Source organism: Opisthocomus hoazin, chromosome 5 (genome assembly GCF_030867145.1).
Source record: "Opisthocomus hoazin isolate bOpiHoa1 chromosome 5, bOpiHoa1.hap1, whole genome shotgun sequence".
Classification (NCBI taxonomy): domain Eukaryota; kingdom Metazoa; phylum Chordata; class Aves; order Opisthocomiformes; family Opisthocomidae; genus Opisthocomus; species Opisthocomus hoazin.
The window spans coordinates 2,152,437-2,166,829 of record NC_134418.1 but is presented as its reverse complement, the minus strand read 5'-3'; the positions used below and the strand labels follow the sequence as shown (position 1 = coordinate 2,166,829).

Below are 14,393 nucleotides of genomic sequence, written 5' to 3'. Positions count from 1 at the left end.
CCCACCGGGGGGGACCCCACCCCGGCCCCCTCACAGCTCCCCCCCCTCGTTCCCGCCAAACCCCGCTTCCCGTCGTGCCCCGCGCCGCCGCGGACTCTATTTCCCACGCTGCCCCGCAACGCCCCCACCCCGCCCGGCGGACTCCATTTCCCGGCGTGCCGCGCGGCAGCTGCGGGTGGGCCGCGGCCAATCAGCGCGGCGGCGCCGCACGGGGCGGGCCCGGCGGCGGGGGAGGCTGTTTAAAGTGGCGCTTGCGGCGCTCGGACGGGGATGGCGGACCCGGCGGACTATCCCCCGTTCCGGCTGGGAAAGCCCCGCTTCGAGCAGGTACCACCGCCGGACGGGGGGGGGGGAAACGTGGAGAGGCGGCGGCGAGAACTGATTCCCCCGCCGCAGCACAGCGCGGCGTCGTGTTCCCCCCCCCACCCCGGGAGGAGAGACCCCCCACTCCTCTTTTCCCCGCCCCCCTGCAGGGCGGCGCGCTGATTGGTGCGCGGCCCCCCCGCCGTTGGGCCGCGGGGCTGCCAGTCAGAGCCGCCGCCCCCAGCCCCGGGGCGGCTCCCGCGGCGGGCGGTGATTGGCGCGTAGCGCCGTGCCCCTGTGGCTCGGGGGGGGGGTGCGGGAACAGGCAGGGAGGGTCGCGGGTTCGAGCCCCGGGGCCGCCGCCCAGGGCAGCGACGCTGGGCGGAGGTCCCGGGTGACAGCGCACGGCGCGGCCTCGTCGTTCCCCCTCCGGTGGGACGGTGCGAGGGCTGGGCCCTGTCGCAGCGTGGGTGCCGGCCGGCCCAAGGGTGCGGGGAAGCGTGGGGCAGCGCCGGGAGGGAGCTGGGCCTGCAGGGCCAAGGGCTTGGGCTGGGAGCGGTTCTTGATGGGGACCGGGCCGGGGCCGCCTCAGAACGGGCCGCCCGTGCTGCGGGCTCGGCGTGGTGGTGGCTGGGCTGGCGCTGGCCAAGTGGCCTCGTGTGGGGCCTCTGAGGTGGCCGCTGAGGAAACATGGCGTGGGGCAAGGTGAGGAAGGCGGCGCCCGGGCGGCAGAGCTGCCCCGTCCCCGGTACCCGGCTGCTGGCGAGCGGCGAGGACGGGCCTGCGGCCCTGGCAGCCATCCCCGGGCGAGCGGAGCGGCTGCAGGGGCGAGGGCGGCTCGTCCCCGCTACGGCATGGCTGGCGAATCCCAGAATCCCAGCATGGCCGGGGCTGGCAGGGACCTCTGGGGTCCCCCAGTCCAACCCCCTGCCCAAGCAGGGTCACCCAGAGCAGGCTGCACAGCACCGCGTCCAGGCGGGTCTGGAATATCTCCAGAGAAGGAGACTCCACAGCCTCCCTGGGCAGCCTGGGCCAGGGCTCCGTCACCCTCAGAGGGAAGAAGTTCTTCCTCATCTTCAGCTGGAGCTTCCTCTGCTTCAGTTTGTGCCCGTTGCCCCTTGTCCTGTCGCTGGGCACCACTGGAAAGAGTCTGGCCCCGTCCTCCTGACCCCCACCCTGCAGATAAAAAAGACCGCGCTTCGTTCTCGTGGAGCCACGTCAGGCTTCTGGTACGGCAGGCAAAGTCCGTAAAGCCTCCTCCTGTTGAGCTGGGTAAGACCCCTCTGCAGAGGAAGGAGCCATTGCCATTGCCAAATCGAGAAGGAGTAGCAGGAGGGCAACGGGCACAAACTGAAGCAGAGGAAGCTCCAGCTGAAGATGAGGAAGAACTTCTTCCCTCTGAGGGTGACGGAGCCCTGGCCCAGGCTGCCCAGGGAGGCTGTGGAGTCTCCTTCTCTGGAGATATTCCAGCCCCGCCTGGCCGCGGTGCTGTGCAGCCTGCTGTGGGTGACCCTGCTTGGGCAGGGGGTTGGGCTGGGTGACCCACAGAGGGCCCTTCCAACCCCTGCCATGCTGGTATTTTGTGAGTCTACTCATTAGTAGGTGTCCCGTTTCCCCCCCCCCCCCACTACCGGGGCAATCTCCAAGGAGACTCTGTTCTCACCATCCACACGAAATCTGCACGGGGCCGCTACTTGCCAACCATCTGACTCGCTAATTGCAGCTCGCAGAGCTTGGCTTGACGGCCGCCACCCGTTTGGGCTGCCGAGGAGTCCGGTTGCCGGTTTCCCCCCGGGGGAGGCCGGCTCTGGGGTGGTGGATCTACGGGCCTCTTCCCTCGCCGCCTGATCCCTGCTCTCACCAGGAGATCTCGGAGCTGCGGATCCCCCGCGGCAAGGCAGGGGTGACTTCCCTGCGCCGGGAGCCTGCTCGGCTGCGTGAGCCGAGGGATGCTCAGGCTGGGGAGACGGAGCTTTTTAATAAGGAGAGGAGGAGGAGGAGGAGACGCTACTCCCTTCTAGACACCACAGATGATTCGAGGCACACTTGGCAGCGAGTCAGGCACAGAATCGGTGCGTTCTGTTCATTAAGGAGCGACTGTCACTTGTAGCAACATTTAGAAAATGTTTCGAGGGGTATGGCAGGATGTTAATGATCGCGTGCGCGTTCGAGCCCAGACGTCCTCGCTGCCGCTCCCGGGAGACGAGCCCGGTGCGTTTACACCCCAGCCCGGATTCGGGTGAGGGTTCCCCTTCGGCGAAAGCGCCCTGGGGCTGGATGGTTGAGGGGTGCTGTGCTGGAGGGCCACACCGTGCTTTGAAAATCATTCCCTTTCCCTCCTGTAGCGATTTTACGCCTTTCCTGTAAAATCTTCCGCAAAGCAGCGGGAGTGGGTGGATGGGTCGTGGGGCCGGCTCTCGCCCCGCGCTCCCCTCCTTTCTCCCAGTCTGCCCACGTGTGAGGCATGGCTGGACAGCCCGGTCTGGGCTCCGGCGGCGTTGTGGGGCACAGAGGGAGCGACGCTCGAGTGTTTCTGCTGCTCGGCTCTGCTCGGGTTGGCTCGCAGCAGCCTCCCCCACCGGCGCTGCAGCCACGTGCCCGCTCCCATCGCGCGACGCGGCAGAGCCGAGCCCCCTCACCCCGGGGTCAGACACTTACAGCCATTTATTTGTTATTTCCCTCATCTCCACCTTCATCAACAACCTGGATGAAGAGTTCGAGTGCACCCTCAGCCAGTTTGCTGATGACACCAAACTGGGAGGAGTGCTGGATACACCGGCAGGCTGGGCTGCCATCCAGAGAGACCTGGACAGGCTGGAGAGTTGGGCAGAGAGGAACCTGATGAGGTTCAACCAGGGCAAGGGCAGGGTCCTGCACCTGGGGAGGAAAAACCCCAGGCACCAGTACAGGCTGGGGCGGACCTGCTGGAGAGCAGCTCTGCGGAGAGGGACTGGGAGTGCTGGGGGACGACAGGGTGACCCTGAGCCAGCAGTGTGCCCTGGCTGCCAAGAAGGCCAATGGGATCCTGGGGTGCATGAGGAGGAGTGTGGCCAGCAGGGCGAGGGAGGTTCTCCTCCCCCTCTGCCCTGCCCTGGGGAGGCCCCATCTGCAGTGCTGTGTCCAGTGCTGGGCTCCCCAGTTCAAGAAAGATGAGGAGCTACTGGAGAGAGTCCAGCGCAGGGCTGCAAGGATGAGGAGGGGACTGGAGCATCTCTCCTACGAGGAGAGGCTGAGGGAGCTGGGCTTGTTCAGCCTGGAGAAGAGAAGGCTGAGAGGGGACCTTCGAAATGCCTCTAAATATCTGTAGGGTGGGGGTCAGGAGGATGGGGCCAGACTCTTTCCAGTGGTGCCCAGCGACAGGACAAGGGGCAACGGGCACAAACTGAAGCAGAGGAAGCTCCAGCTGAAGATGAGGAAGAACTTCTTCCCTCTGAGGGTGACGGAGCCCTGGCCCAGGCTGCCCAGGGAGGCTGTGGAGTCTCCTTCTCTGGAGATATTCCAGCCCCGCCTGGCCGCGGTGCTGTGCAGCCTGCTCTGGGTGACCCTGCTTGGGCAGGGGGTTGGGCTGGGTGACCCACAGAGGTCCCTGCCAACCCCAACCATTCTGTGATTCTGTGATTCTGTATTTGCCACCAAACTTCAGTCTCCGGGACTGCGGGGTGGTGCCGGGGAAGAACGCCGACGAGAGCCCGAGGGATCGGCCGAACTCGAACCCCACCGTCCTTTTCTGTCAGCGGTTCAGCGCGTTTCCCCCGCAGCTCGCTGCCGTTCCCGTGCTTTCGGTGGCCCTGTGGCAGGGTTTTATCCGTTTCGAAGATCTCGGCTTTAGCGGTCCGGCTGACAAAGGATGCCTTGCTTGTTTTGGGAAGGATTAGTGGCGCGTCGGGTGGTTGTTTAAGTTCTGGACGGAGCCCCGCGTGCTGACAGCGTTTGCTTCTCCTCTGAAACGCAGGTCTGGGGTTATTTTAGGGGAGATTTGCCCAAAACTGGGGCTGGGAGAGATGCAGGGAGCTGCGCTAAGCATCTGTGTCCCCGTGGGGGGGAAAAACAAGGAAAAGTTGTGTGTTAGGAACCTGCCTGGGGCTTTGGTTCAGAGGAGACGCGGTGGTTTCCTTCCCTGGCCGCGACCCAGAGCCCGCAGGACGAGGCTGAGCCGAATTTCAGTGGTGCCCAGTGACAGGACAAGGGGCAACGGGCACAAACTGAAGCACAGGAAGTTCCGTCTGAAGATGAGGAAGAACTTCTTCCCTCTGAGGGTGACGGAGCCCTGGCCCAGGCTGCCCAGGGAGGCTGTGGAGTCTCCTTCTCTGGAGATATTCAAGACCCGCCTGGACAAGATCCTGTGCAGCCTGCTCTGGGTGACCCTGCTTGGGCAGGGGGTTGGACTGGGGGACCCACAGAGGTCCCTGCCAACCCCTACTATTCTGTGATTCTGTGATTCTGTGAATTGGGGACAGCGGGCGGGAGATGTCCCTCCGCAGCAGCACCGCTGGACGTTGTTCAGTTCCCCATTTCCCACCCCTGGCTCTGCAGTTCGCTCGCTTTTCGTGATCTTTGGGCGAGCGGCGTTCTGTGGAGTCACCTTTTTTTTGGTTTCTTGGCTGGGAAGAGCCTCTGCCTCCCAATGGAAACAGGCTATTTTTAGGCAGAAGGAGAAATGAGGACGTTCGGCTGGAGAATGCGTGATAAGGGCTTCATTTTCTGATGAAATGTTCTAATTTGTCAGGCATACTCCTGTTTTATTTGTTTTTTTGGTTGGTTTTTTTTGTTTTGTTTTTTTTTTTTTTTTAGTTTATTTTTTTTAAAGGATTTGCCAAGTGCTCCCCTTTCTAGAGCCAGGGCGCGTTCCCAGTGCTCTGGGGTCACAGAATCACAGAATCCCAGCATGGTCGGGGTTGGCAGGGACCTCTGTGGGTCCCCCAGTCCAACCCCCTGCCCAAGCAGGGTCACCCAGAGCAGGCTGTAGAGGACCTTGTCCCGGCAGGTCTGGAATATCTCCAGAGAAGGAGACGCCACAAAAAAAAAAGGGTCTTTGCCTCTAACCGAGGCATTTACCCCGGGCAAAATAAATGCATTTTTTTTTTCCTGCCGTAAGAGCTGAGGAAACCTTTCCAGCAAAGGTCTAAATAAGGTGTGGGTGCGGCTGCTCGATAACCAGGGGTGTGAACTGCAGGTGGAAGATAGCACCAGCTAAACTCTGGGGTTTTTATGGGGGTCAGCCAGCTAAGAGGTGACACGAGGTTGTCTCAGCTGGTACGGGAGGACTGGGAGCACTGGGGAAACCCAACAAGGAGGGAGCTGAATTCCTTCACAGCTGAGGTCGAGGATGGGCATCTCCACAAGCAGAACTCCTGCGCGTGCCTCGTCCTCTTAGCGAAGCAGGAAATAATCATAATAAAAAAATGAAGTCGCAGATCTTTGGTCCTTGAGGGGGAGGAGAGGGAAATAAAGGGGAATAAACCCAAACCAGAGCGGTGAACGTCTTTTATCCCTCGAACAGCTCGGCGTGTACGTACGATCGTGGAGTACACGATGTGCTTGGGATGTTTCATTCCGTTGGGCACACGTGCCGTTCCCGTGACGGCGATATTAGCAGCGTCGTTCGAGACGTGCTGTTGTCAGAGCTTGACCTTGCAGAGACTGCAAACGTTGGAGCTCCACAGGTGCTAAGCTCAGAAATGGCTTACAAGGACACCAGTGCTAAAAATCGTTGTTGCCTGCTCTTCGTGTACCTTAATCCGGTGAGTTTAAAGCACAACCACAGAATGTTCGGGGTTGGAAGGGACCTCTGTGGGTCATCTAGTCCACGTGCCTCCCGTGTCCAAGATAACCCTTGCAATAACGCCCTGATAAAGACGCTGTTAATTAGACAACGTCTCTCGGGAGCTTAATGGCTCGCTGCTTCCGTACCGACTGCCGAAAGCCCCGCTGCGGGCAGCGGGAGGACCCGGGGCTGTATCGTGACAGCGTAACGTTAACGCAGAGGTTTCCACTCATGCTGCTCCATGGAATGCTGTTTTCCACTTAAAAAAGCGAGTGAAACTCCTCTCTCCTGAAGGGTCGACAGTATAGAGCAGGGATTCTCACAAAAGGTGGTGGAAGGGTGTTGAAGGTTGGTTCACATCTGCTGCAGTTCTGGTGTGTGGCCAGGTCCAGCCCAGCGCCTGTGAGCTGCTGGAGATGAGGTTGGCGTGTGCGAAGCGGTGTTTGCCGTCGCCAAACGGCGCTTGCTCAGCCCTGGAGAGGGGCTGACCCCGTTTATCCTGTGCCATCGGTTGGGTCCTGCAAACACATGCCAAAAGCTGAATTGGAGAGGAGAAGAGGAAATACAGCCACCTTTGGGTTTGGTGTTCAGCTGTTGGCTTCGCAGAACCTGCCAAAGAACCCGTCCGTTGGCTTTTTTACATCTCAAGCAGGCAGGGATGGATTTTAAACAGGGAGTTTTGTTTGTGCTACAAGACGTAAACCCCTACTACTCCACTGAAGCCTAGGAGGTTCCACCTGAACACGAGGAAGAACTTCTTCCCTCTGAGGGTGACGGAGCCCTGGCCCAGGCTGCCCAGGGAGGCTGTGGAGTCTCCTTCTCTGGAGATATTCCAGACCCACCTGGCCGCGGTGCTGTGCCCCCTGCTCTGGGTGACCCTGCTTGGGCAGGGGGTTGGGCTGGGTGACCCCCAGAGGTCCCTGCCAACCCCCAACATTCTGGGATTCTGTGAATTTTCTAAATTTTGTTTGGTTTAGCTTAAATCTCCTCCTAATTAATGTAAAGCTGACATAAGCCTGATTTTTTAGCTCGAAAAAAAACCCAAACCCAAGTCTACGTGCCTTTTGCTTTTGCTTAATTAAATTCTTCTAAAAAAAATCACACTGTAATTAAAATGGTGAAGCTGTGCACATCTCCCGTTCTTCCCAGGGCTGCCCAGCGTCCGATTTCAAGGAATACTCGCCCAGTCTAAGGTGCAAACAAGTGCCTGCTGATGGTCACTCACCTGTCTCTCACTGCCCTGCTCCACATTTCTGGAGCCTGCAAGGAGAAGTTTCCTCCTGGTTCTTCTCTTGGGGCCACCTGGGTCTGGCACGGCCAGACGCGCCGGAGCTGTGCCACGCTGCCGTGCCACGGGAGGGAATTAATATTCCCAGCCGCGCTGCAGAACCTCATCTTGCTTGCAGGCTGCTGAGAAGCGGTCCCAAAATAGCCGCGATTAATCACAGGAAATTTGTGTTATTTAGGTTTTTTTTCCCCCCCCCGATAGCTGTTTACTACAACAGATGTTACAGGAATAAAATGGCGGAAAAGACCACGGGTGGGTATCTGGGAGGTGAAGGTCCAACTTCTGGGTGTTTGGCAAGCTCCAGCCCTTGCGTGGGTGTGATGGCCGGAGCTGGAAATGATCCTGTTGGAAAGGAAGGGCTACGAGGATGGTGAGGGGACTGGAGCATCTCCCCTACGAGGAGAGGTTGAGGGAGCTGGGCTTGTTCAGCCTGAAGAAGAGAAGGCTGCGAGGGGACCTTATAAATGTCTACAAATATCTGCAGGGTGGGGGTCAGGAGGATGGGGCCAAGCTCTTTTCAGTGGTGCCCAGTGACAGGACAAGGGGCAATGGGCACAAACTGAAGCAGAGGAAGCTCCAGCTGAAGATGAGGAAGAACTTCTTCCCTCGGAGGGTGCCGGAGCCCTGGCCCAGGCTGCCCAGGGAGGCTGTGGAGTCTCCTTCTCTGGAGATATTCCAGCCCCGCCTGGCCGCGGTGCTGTGCAGCCTGCTCTGGGTGACCCTGCTTGGGCAGGGGGGTTGGACTAGATGACCCACAGAGGTCCCTTCCAACCCCTACTATTCTGTGGTTCTGTGATTCTGTGAACCGTCCTGAGTTCTCGCTCGGATCTGGGTTCAAGGGCTGCTGCTGTGCTGGTCGGCTGAGCCGTGCCCGGGGCTCCATCCTCTCGTCCCCTTCGCTTGTCCTGACAACTGCTGGCTTGTTGGGTGGACGCAGCGTTGGCGTGTCCCGTTCAACCCTTGCAGGGAGGTGGAAATACCTTGCTTTCCCCGGGATAGTGGACATGGAATGATGGAGAAAGGGTTGGGAGGAGTTGTGGGAAAAGAAAGCAGTTCATGTTGATAGCAGCCTGCCGGTGCCTGGAGGGGGTACGGGAAGGGTGGAGAGGGACTTTTCACCGGGGGATGTTGTGATGGGACAAGGGGAAACGGCTCTAAACTAAAAGAGGGCAGATTTAGATGAGATATTAGGAAGAAATTCTTCCCCAGGAGGGTGGTGAGGCCCTGGCCCAGGCTGCCCAGAGAAGCTGTGGCTGCCCCCTCCCTGGCAGGGTTCAAGGCCAGGCTGGATGGAGCTCTGAGCACCCTGGTTTGGTGGAAGATGTCCCTGCTCATGGCAGGGTGGCTGGAACCAGATGATCTTCAAGGTCCCTTCCAACCCAAACCATTCCATGAGTCTATGTATGATGTACAGCGAAAGAAGACATGCTGGAATAACACTGTTTTAGCACTGAAATGGCATTTAAAAGGCGAATAAAATCAAATTCCCACTTCTTAGAATTTGTGATAACGGATTATTGAAGGAACACGTGCTTGCCAGAGCCTGGGAGAAGGCAGCAGCTGGCGGGAGAAGGGCTGAGCAGTGCCCTGATGGCCTGAGATGTGGCAATAACAGGGTGCTCTGCCGTGAGGACCTGCAGAAAGCGGCTCCCGAAGTACAAGGATTTACAGTACAAGGATTTACAGTACAAGGATTTACAGTACAAAGATTTACAGTCTGGACCGCGGGCAAGTGCTTGCCGCAATGCCTGGCCTCTCCCTGCTTGCCCAGTAGTGCCTTTTAGCACTGTTTTGCGGAGATAATTCTGTTAGGTATTATATATTATTATATACAGTCTGCTCCGTGTGTCCTAAAGCCCGCTAACTAACAGAGCTGAAAAAATAAAGCAGCCGTAACCCAGGGGAGCGGACGCTGGTTAACAGTGGCCGAACTTCGGGCAGTTATGGAAAAAAATATAAAACCTAGAAAATGCACTATTGTGCTGTATCTGCGGCCAGTCGCTTGTTTTCCCGAGGCTGAGGGTCTTTGGTGTGAACACCCCAGTATGATATGGCAGCATCTGGTCTGATCTAGATTAACACCAAATTTTAAACAGCTTTTGGTTGGTGATAGAGAGTGAGGAATAAGGAAAATATCTCTGTAACGCGTTCCTGCGTTGATTTCTTCGACCAGTGCTAAATTAGCTGCTTTACAGGGGCTGCTCCGTTCCCCTTGGCAGAGCCGAAAGGTCCTGGAGGAAAAGGGAGAAGGTCAGGTCAGTGCCTGCCCGTTACTTGGCTCTCCCCGGTGCTTTCGAGTGCAGCGAAGGCAACCGGTAACACGCGATGGATTCATCTGGTGCTGGAAAATGAGCTGGGAGTTGAGTGGCTTTTCAGCTGAAAGAATTTCGTTATGGTTTTATTTATTTGGGTCTCATCGCATTTATTCGCCGTTAAACACGACGCTGCTGTGGGGCGAAGCGTGGCGGTGCTCGGTGAAGCCCGAGGAGCGCGAAATGTCAGCGGGGGAATGGAAGCAGAGGTGTGCAGGGGGGCTCGGGGCTGAGTCCTCCTAGCCCTGCGGTGGGAACCAATTTTTTTAGTTGATTAGAGCCAAAGAAACCCTTCTTGAAGGCTTCTCTGTGGTCAGCATGCAAAACTGTTGTGTTTTGGCTATTGAGTTCCTGCTTACCCTGTAGAAACTTGGTATTTTCAGTATTTGAATTGGGATTGGGGAGCAAAATCCTGCCCTGCTCTGTGAGTTCGGCGTTGTGACGGCGCTCACAGAGGCGTCTGGAGTTGCTGCTGAGCTGCAGCAGCTGGATCTGGTTGGATTTGCCCCTAAATTTCCAAATTATTAGGATTTGGGTTTTTTTTTTTCCTTTTGTTTTGCATGCAACTGTGTGAAAACAAATAATAATCTTTACATTAATTAAAAAAAAAATAAGCTGATGGCTTCTAGACAGGCAAAGCAGGGAACTGACCTGGGTGACGGAAAGGCGACCGGCGAGGTCTACCAGCCAAGCAGCTTTCCGTAGTCATAGAATCATAGAATAGAATCATAGCATGGTTTGGGTTGGAAGGGACCTTAAAGATCATCTGGTTCCAACCCCCCTGCCATGAGCAGGGACATCTTCCACCAGACCAGGGTGCTCAGAGCTCCATCCAACCTGGCCTTGAACCCTGCCAGGGAGGGGGCAGCCACAGCTTCTCTGGGCAGCCTGGGCCAGGGTTTCACCACTCTCCTGGGGAAGAATTTCTTCCCAATATCTCATCTAAATCTGCCCTCTGTTAGTTTAGAGCCATTCCCCCTTGCCCTATCACTACACACCCTTGTGAAAAGCCCCTCTCCATCCTTCCTGTCGGCCCCTCCAGGTACTGGCAACTGCTCTAAGGTCACCCCGGAGCCTTCTCTTCTCCAGGCTGAACAGCCCCAGCTCCCTCAGCCTGTCCTTGCAGGAGAGGTGCTCCAGCCCTCGGATCATCTCCATGGCCTCCTCTGGCCCTGTTCCAACCCATCCATGTCCTTCCTATGTTGGGGACTCCAGAGCTGGACGCAGGACTCCAGGTGGGGTCTGAGGAGAGCGGAGTCAAGGGGCAGAACCCCCTCCCTGGCCCTGCTGCCCACGCTGCTCTTGGTGCAGCCCAGGGTACGGGTGGCTTTCTGGGCTGCCAGCGCACATCGCCGGCTCATGTTGAGCTTCTCGTCCACCAGTCATCTGAAAAGGAAAAAAATGAATTCTTGTGGCTGGATGGCAGTACAAACATCGGGTATTTTGTGCTCAGGGGCTGTGCGGTCGTGCTGAGCTCGCTGCTGCTGGGGCGGGCTGAGCAGCCAGACACGCCGTGGTGATGTCTGGGTGCAGCCTCGGGAAGACAGCTCCGCTCTCGGTGTGGCTTCCGTTCTGTTTCGTGTGGTTCTCCGACCACAGAGAGAGCTTTTCTTGTGGGAAATGAGGTTCTCGTTCATCAGAGTTTTAAAAAAAATCCCAAACTTGTTCAAACTCATACTCCTCTAATTTTTTTTGACCTGTTTTTTTGTTTGTTTCCTGGAACAAGGTACGGCCCCGTGAACTGACTTCGAGATGTTTTTGATGTGGAACTGGGGATTTCCACCCATCCCACCCTGCCACTCCTCTCGCTTTCGTGTTGCTCTCCCCCGTCCCAGCCTGAGCTTGATCTGCTCCTTTTCCCCTGGGTGTTTCAATCGCTAAGAGAGCCCGGCTTGCGTGCGCACGAGGGGGAGAAGCGGGATGGGGAAAGTGATTTTTTTACCAATTAGAATTTTTTCCCCCCCCCCCGGTTGCTTGATTAACAAAGCAGCTCGTTAGACTCTTGGCCTGGACGTGGGAGTGAATGAGGTTTAATGAATTTGCCTTGTTGGAAGAAACGTGGACTGGAGGCAGCGGAGCGAGAAGTTTTTTCATGGCTTGTCTTCTGCTGCGCTGTCCTGTGGTGGTGATGGAGGACGTTGAGCCGCCCGAGATGCGTTCAAGGATAACTCGCTGGCACGGGGCCGCAGCTCAGCCGGTTTCTTGGGCTCTGGGAAAGGGAGCGGGCAGACTTTGCCTTCCTTCAGTCGCCGGGACGGAGACTGAACCTCAGGGTGACGCTGGCCCTGCTGCTAGAAAGGTGGGGCTGTGGTTGAGCAGCAGAAACCCCTGCATGGGAGACTTCTAAGGGGGGTTTTTCACTTCCAGGCAGCTCGTAAGAGCAACAGGGAAGAGCACGTTTGTGTCACTGCGTTTTCGAGAGCTCGTGGTAATGCAGGAAGAAAGTGGAAGGGTGGAGAGGGACTTTGCACAAGGGTGTGTAGTGATAGGACAAGGGGGAACGGCTCTAAACTAAAAGAGGGCAGATTTAGATTAGAGATTAGGAAGAAATTCTTCTCCTCTCCATGAGGGTGGTGAGGCCCTGGCCCAGGCTGCCCAGAGAAGCTGTGGCTGCCCCCTCCCTGGCAGGGTTCAAGGCCAGGTTGGATGGAGCTCTGAGCACCCTGGTTTGGTGGAAGATGTCCCTGCTCATGGCAGGGGGGTTGGAACCAGATGGTCTTTAAGGTCCCTCCCAACCCTTACCACTCTATGGTTCTATGGATACCGCAGCTGACAAGTTGGGTCTTGCTGCCTGCCTTCGGGGAAGGAGGACGGGCTCGAGCTCGGCTCTCCTCGCCTGGTCGCTGCGTGTGTCCCTGATGGTCAGAGATGGGCCTGAGACCCGGCTTCTGCCTGGTGGTTCAGCCTAGGGAAGAAGTACATCTGCCCTCCCCTTATCCTTTCTTTGAAGTAGCGGTAGCAAGAGGATAATTTCTTTATGTTTTTAGAACTGGGAATGAAGGAAGAAGCACTCAAATAGTCGCATCTACTGGCAGACACACAGTTGGCCCTAGGTGCCCTTGCACCATGAAGCGCCTCATGGTCTCTGACGCTTTGGCCATCATCTCCTAGCAAGCTCATAGCCCGGTGCCTGCTGCTTGTCTGTGTTAATTTTTTTGGTTCCTAACCTAACCTGTATATTCAGACTATTTTTTTTCCCCGAGGAAGAAGGCTAGGAGGATAAATCCATGTTGCTTCTTGGAGAAAGCCTTCAGAAAGCCCCAAGACTTTTTCATGCAGATCTGATCTTTCCATACATGGGGACAAACTTTTCAGCAAGGGCTGTAGCGATAGGACAAGGGGTGATGATTTTAAACGCAAAGAGGGGAGATTTAGACTGAATATAAGGAAGAAATTCCTTACAGCTTCAGGTTGCCCAGAGAGGTGATCGATGCCCCATCCCTGGAAACATTCCAGGCCAGGTTGGATGGGTCTCTGAGCAACCTGATCCAATTGAAGATGTCCCTGCTCATGGCAGGGGCTTGGACTAGATGGCCTCTAAAGGTCCCTTCCAACCCAAACCATGCCATGATTCTGTGGTCTTTAAAGTTTCATGAGACTGGAAAAGTACTTGTTCCCTTACTGGGTTGCAGCGTTTCTGGCTGGGTTTGTGTGTACGTGAGCTTAAAGATACGAACGTTGGCCATAAGCGTTTGAAGGAATGGTCAGCAGCTCTGGATGGTAGAAACAGCTTTTTATTTTCTTCTTTTTTTCTCTCTGGACATTACTGTGCAGCTCTGTGGGTGCCGGAGTCAGAGCTGTTGTCCTGACCGCGCTTGACTGGTCCAGCCCTTGCCCTGGGACTTGTCTGACCACAGAACGAACGGGTTCAGGCAATGCCACCACCTGCAGACGAATCCCTGCTTGGAGGGTGAGACTTCTGGCACTCCCAGCTCCCGGATCTCAGAAGGGACAATATGAAAACTGAGTGTGGGAAAAGAGGTGAAAGGCTCATAGAACAGATCTCTTCCATCTTTCTCTTCACATCTGGGTGTCCTGGTGGATGACAGGTTGACCATGAGCCAGCAGCGTGCCCTGGGTGCCAAGAAAGCCAATGGGATCCTGGGGTGCATTAGGAGGAGTGTGGGCAGCAGGGCGAGGGAGGTTCTCCTCCCCCTCTGCTCTGCCCTGGGGAGGCCCCATCTGGAGTCCTGTGTCCAGTGCTGGGCTCCCCAGTTCAAGAAAGATGAGGAGCTACTGGAGAGAGTCCAGCGCAGGACTGCGAGGATGAGGAGGGGACTGGAGCATCTCTCCTACGAGGAAAGGCTGAGGGAGATGGGCTTGTTCAGCCTGGAGAAGAGAAGGCTGAGAGGGGACCTTCGAAATGCCTCTAAATATCTGCAGGGTGGGGGTCAGGAGGACGGGGCCAGACTCTTTGCAGTGGTGCCCAGCGACAGGACAAGGGGCAACAGGCACAAACTGAAGCCGAGGAAGCTCCAGCTGAAGATGAGGAAGAACTTCTTCTCTCTGAGGGTGCCGGAGCCCTGGCCCAGGCTGCCCAGGGAGGCTGTGGAGTCTCCTTCTCTGGAGATATTCCAGCCCCACCTGGCCGCGGTGCTGTGCAGCCTGCTCTGGGTGACCCTGCTTGGGCAGGGGGTTGGGCTGGGTGACCCACAGAGGTCCCTTCCAACCCCGACCATTCTGTGATTCTGTGATCAGCGGGTGAGCGTCAGCGCAGGCACAGGGC

At 57.1% G+C, this 14,393-nt stretch overlaps 1 protein-coding gene across 2 annotated transcripts in view; it reads left to right on the top strand.

Annotated features, from left to right (window-relative positions):
• Positions 1 to 221: 221 nt before the first annotated feature.
• The window catches only part of SFXN5 (sideroflexin 5), a 117,913-nt gene continuing 103,741 nt past the window's right edge, over positions 222 to 14,393 (top strand). For both annotated transcript variants that reach the window (XM_075420233.1, XM_075420232.1), the window contains exon 1: positions 222 to 327. In XM_075420233.1, coding sequence (XP_075276348.1) covers positions 271 to 327 — 57 coding nt within the window. In that variant the 5' untranslated portion in view covers positions 222 to 270. The remainder of the gene's footprint in view (positions 328 to 14,393) is intronic.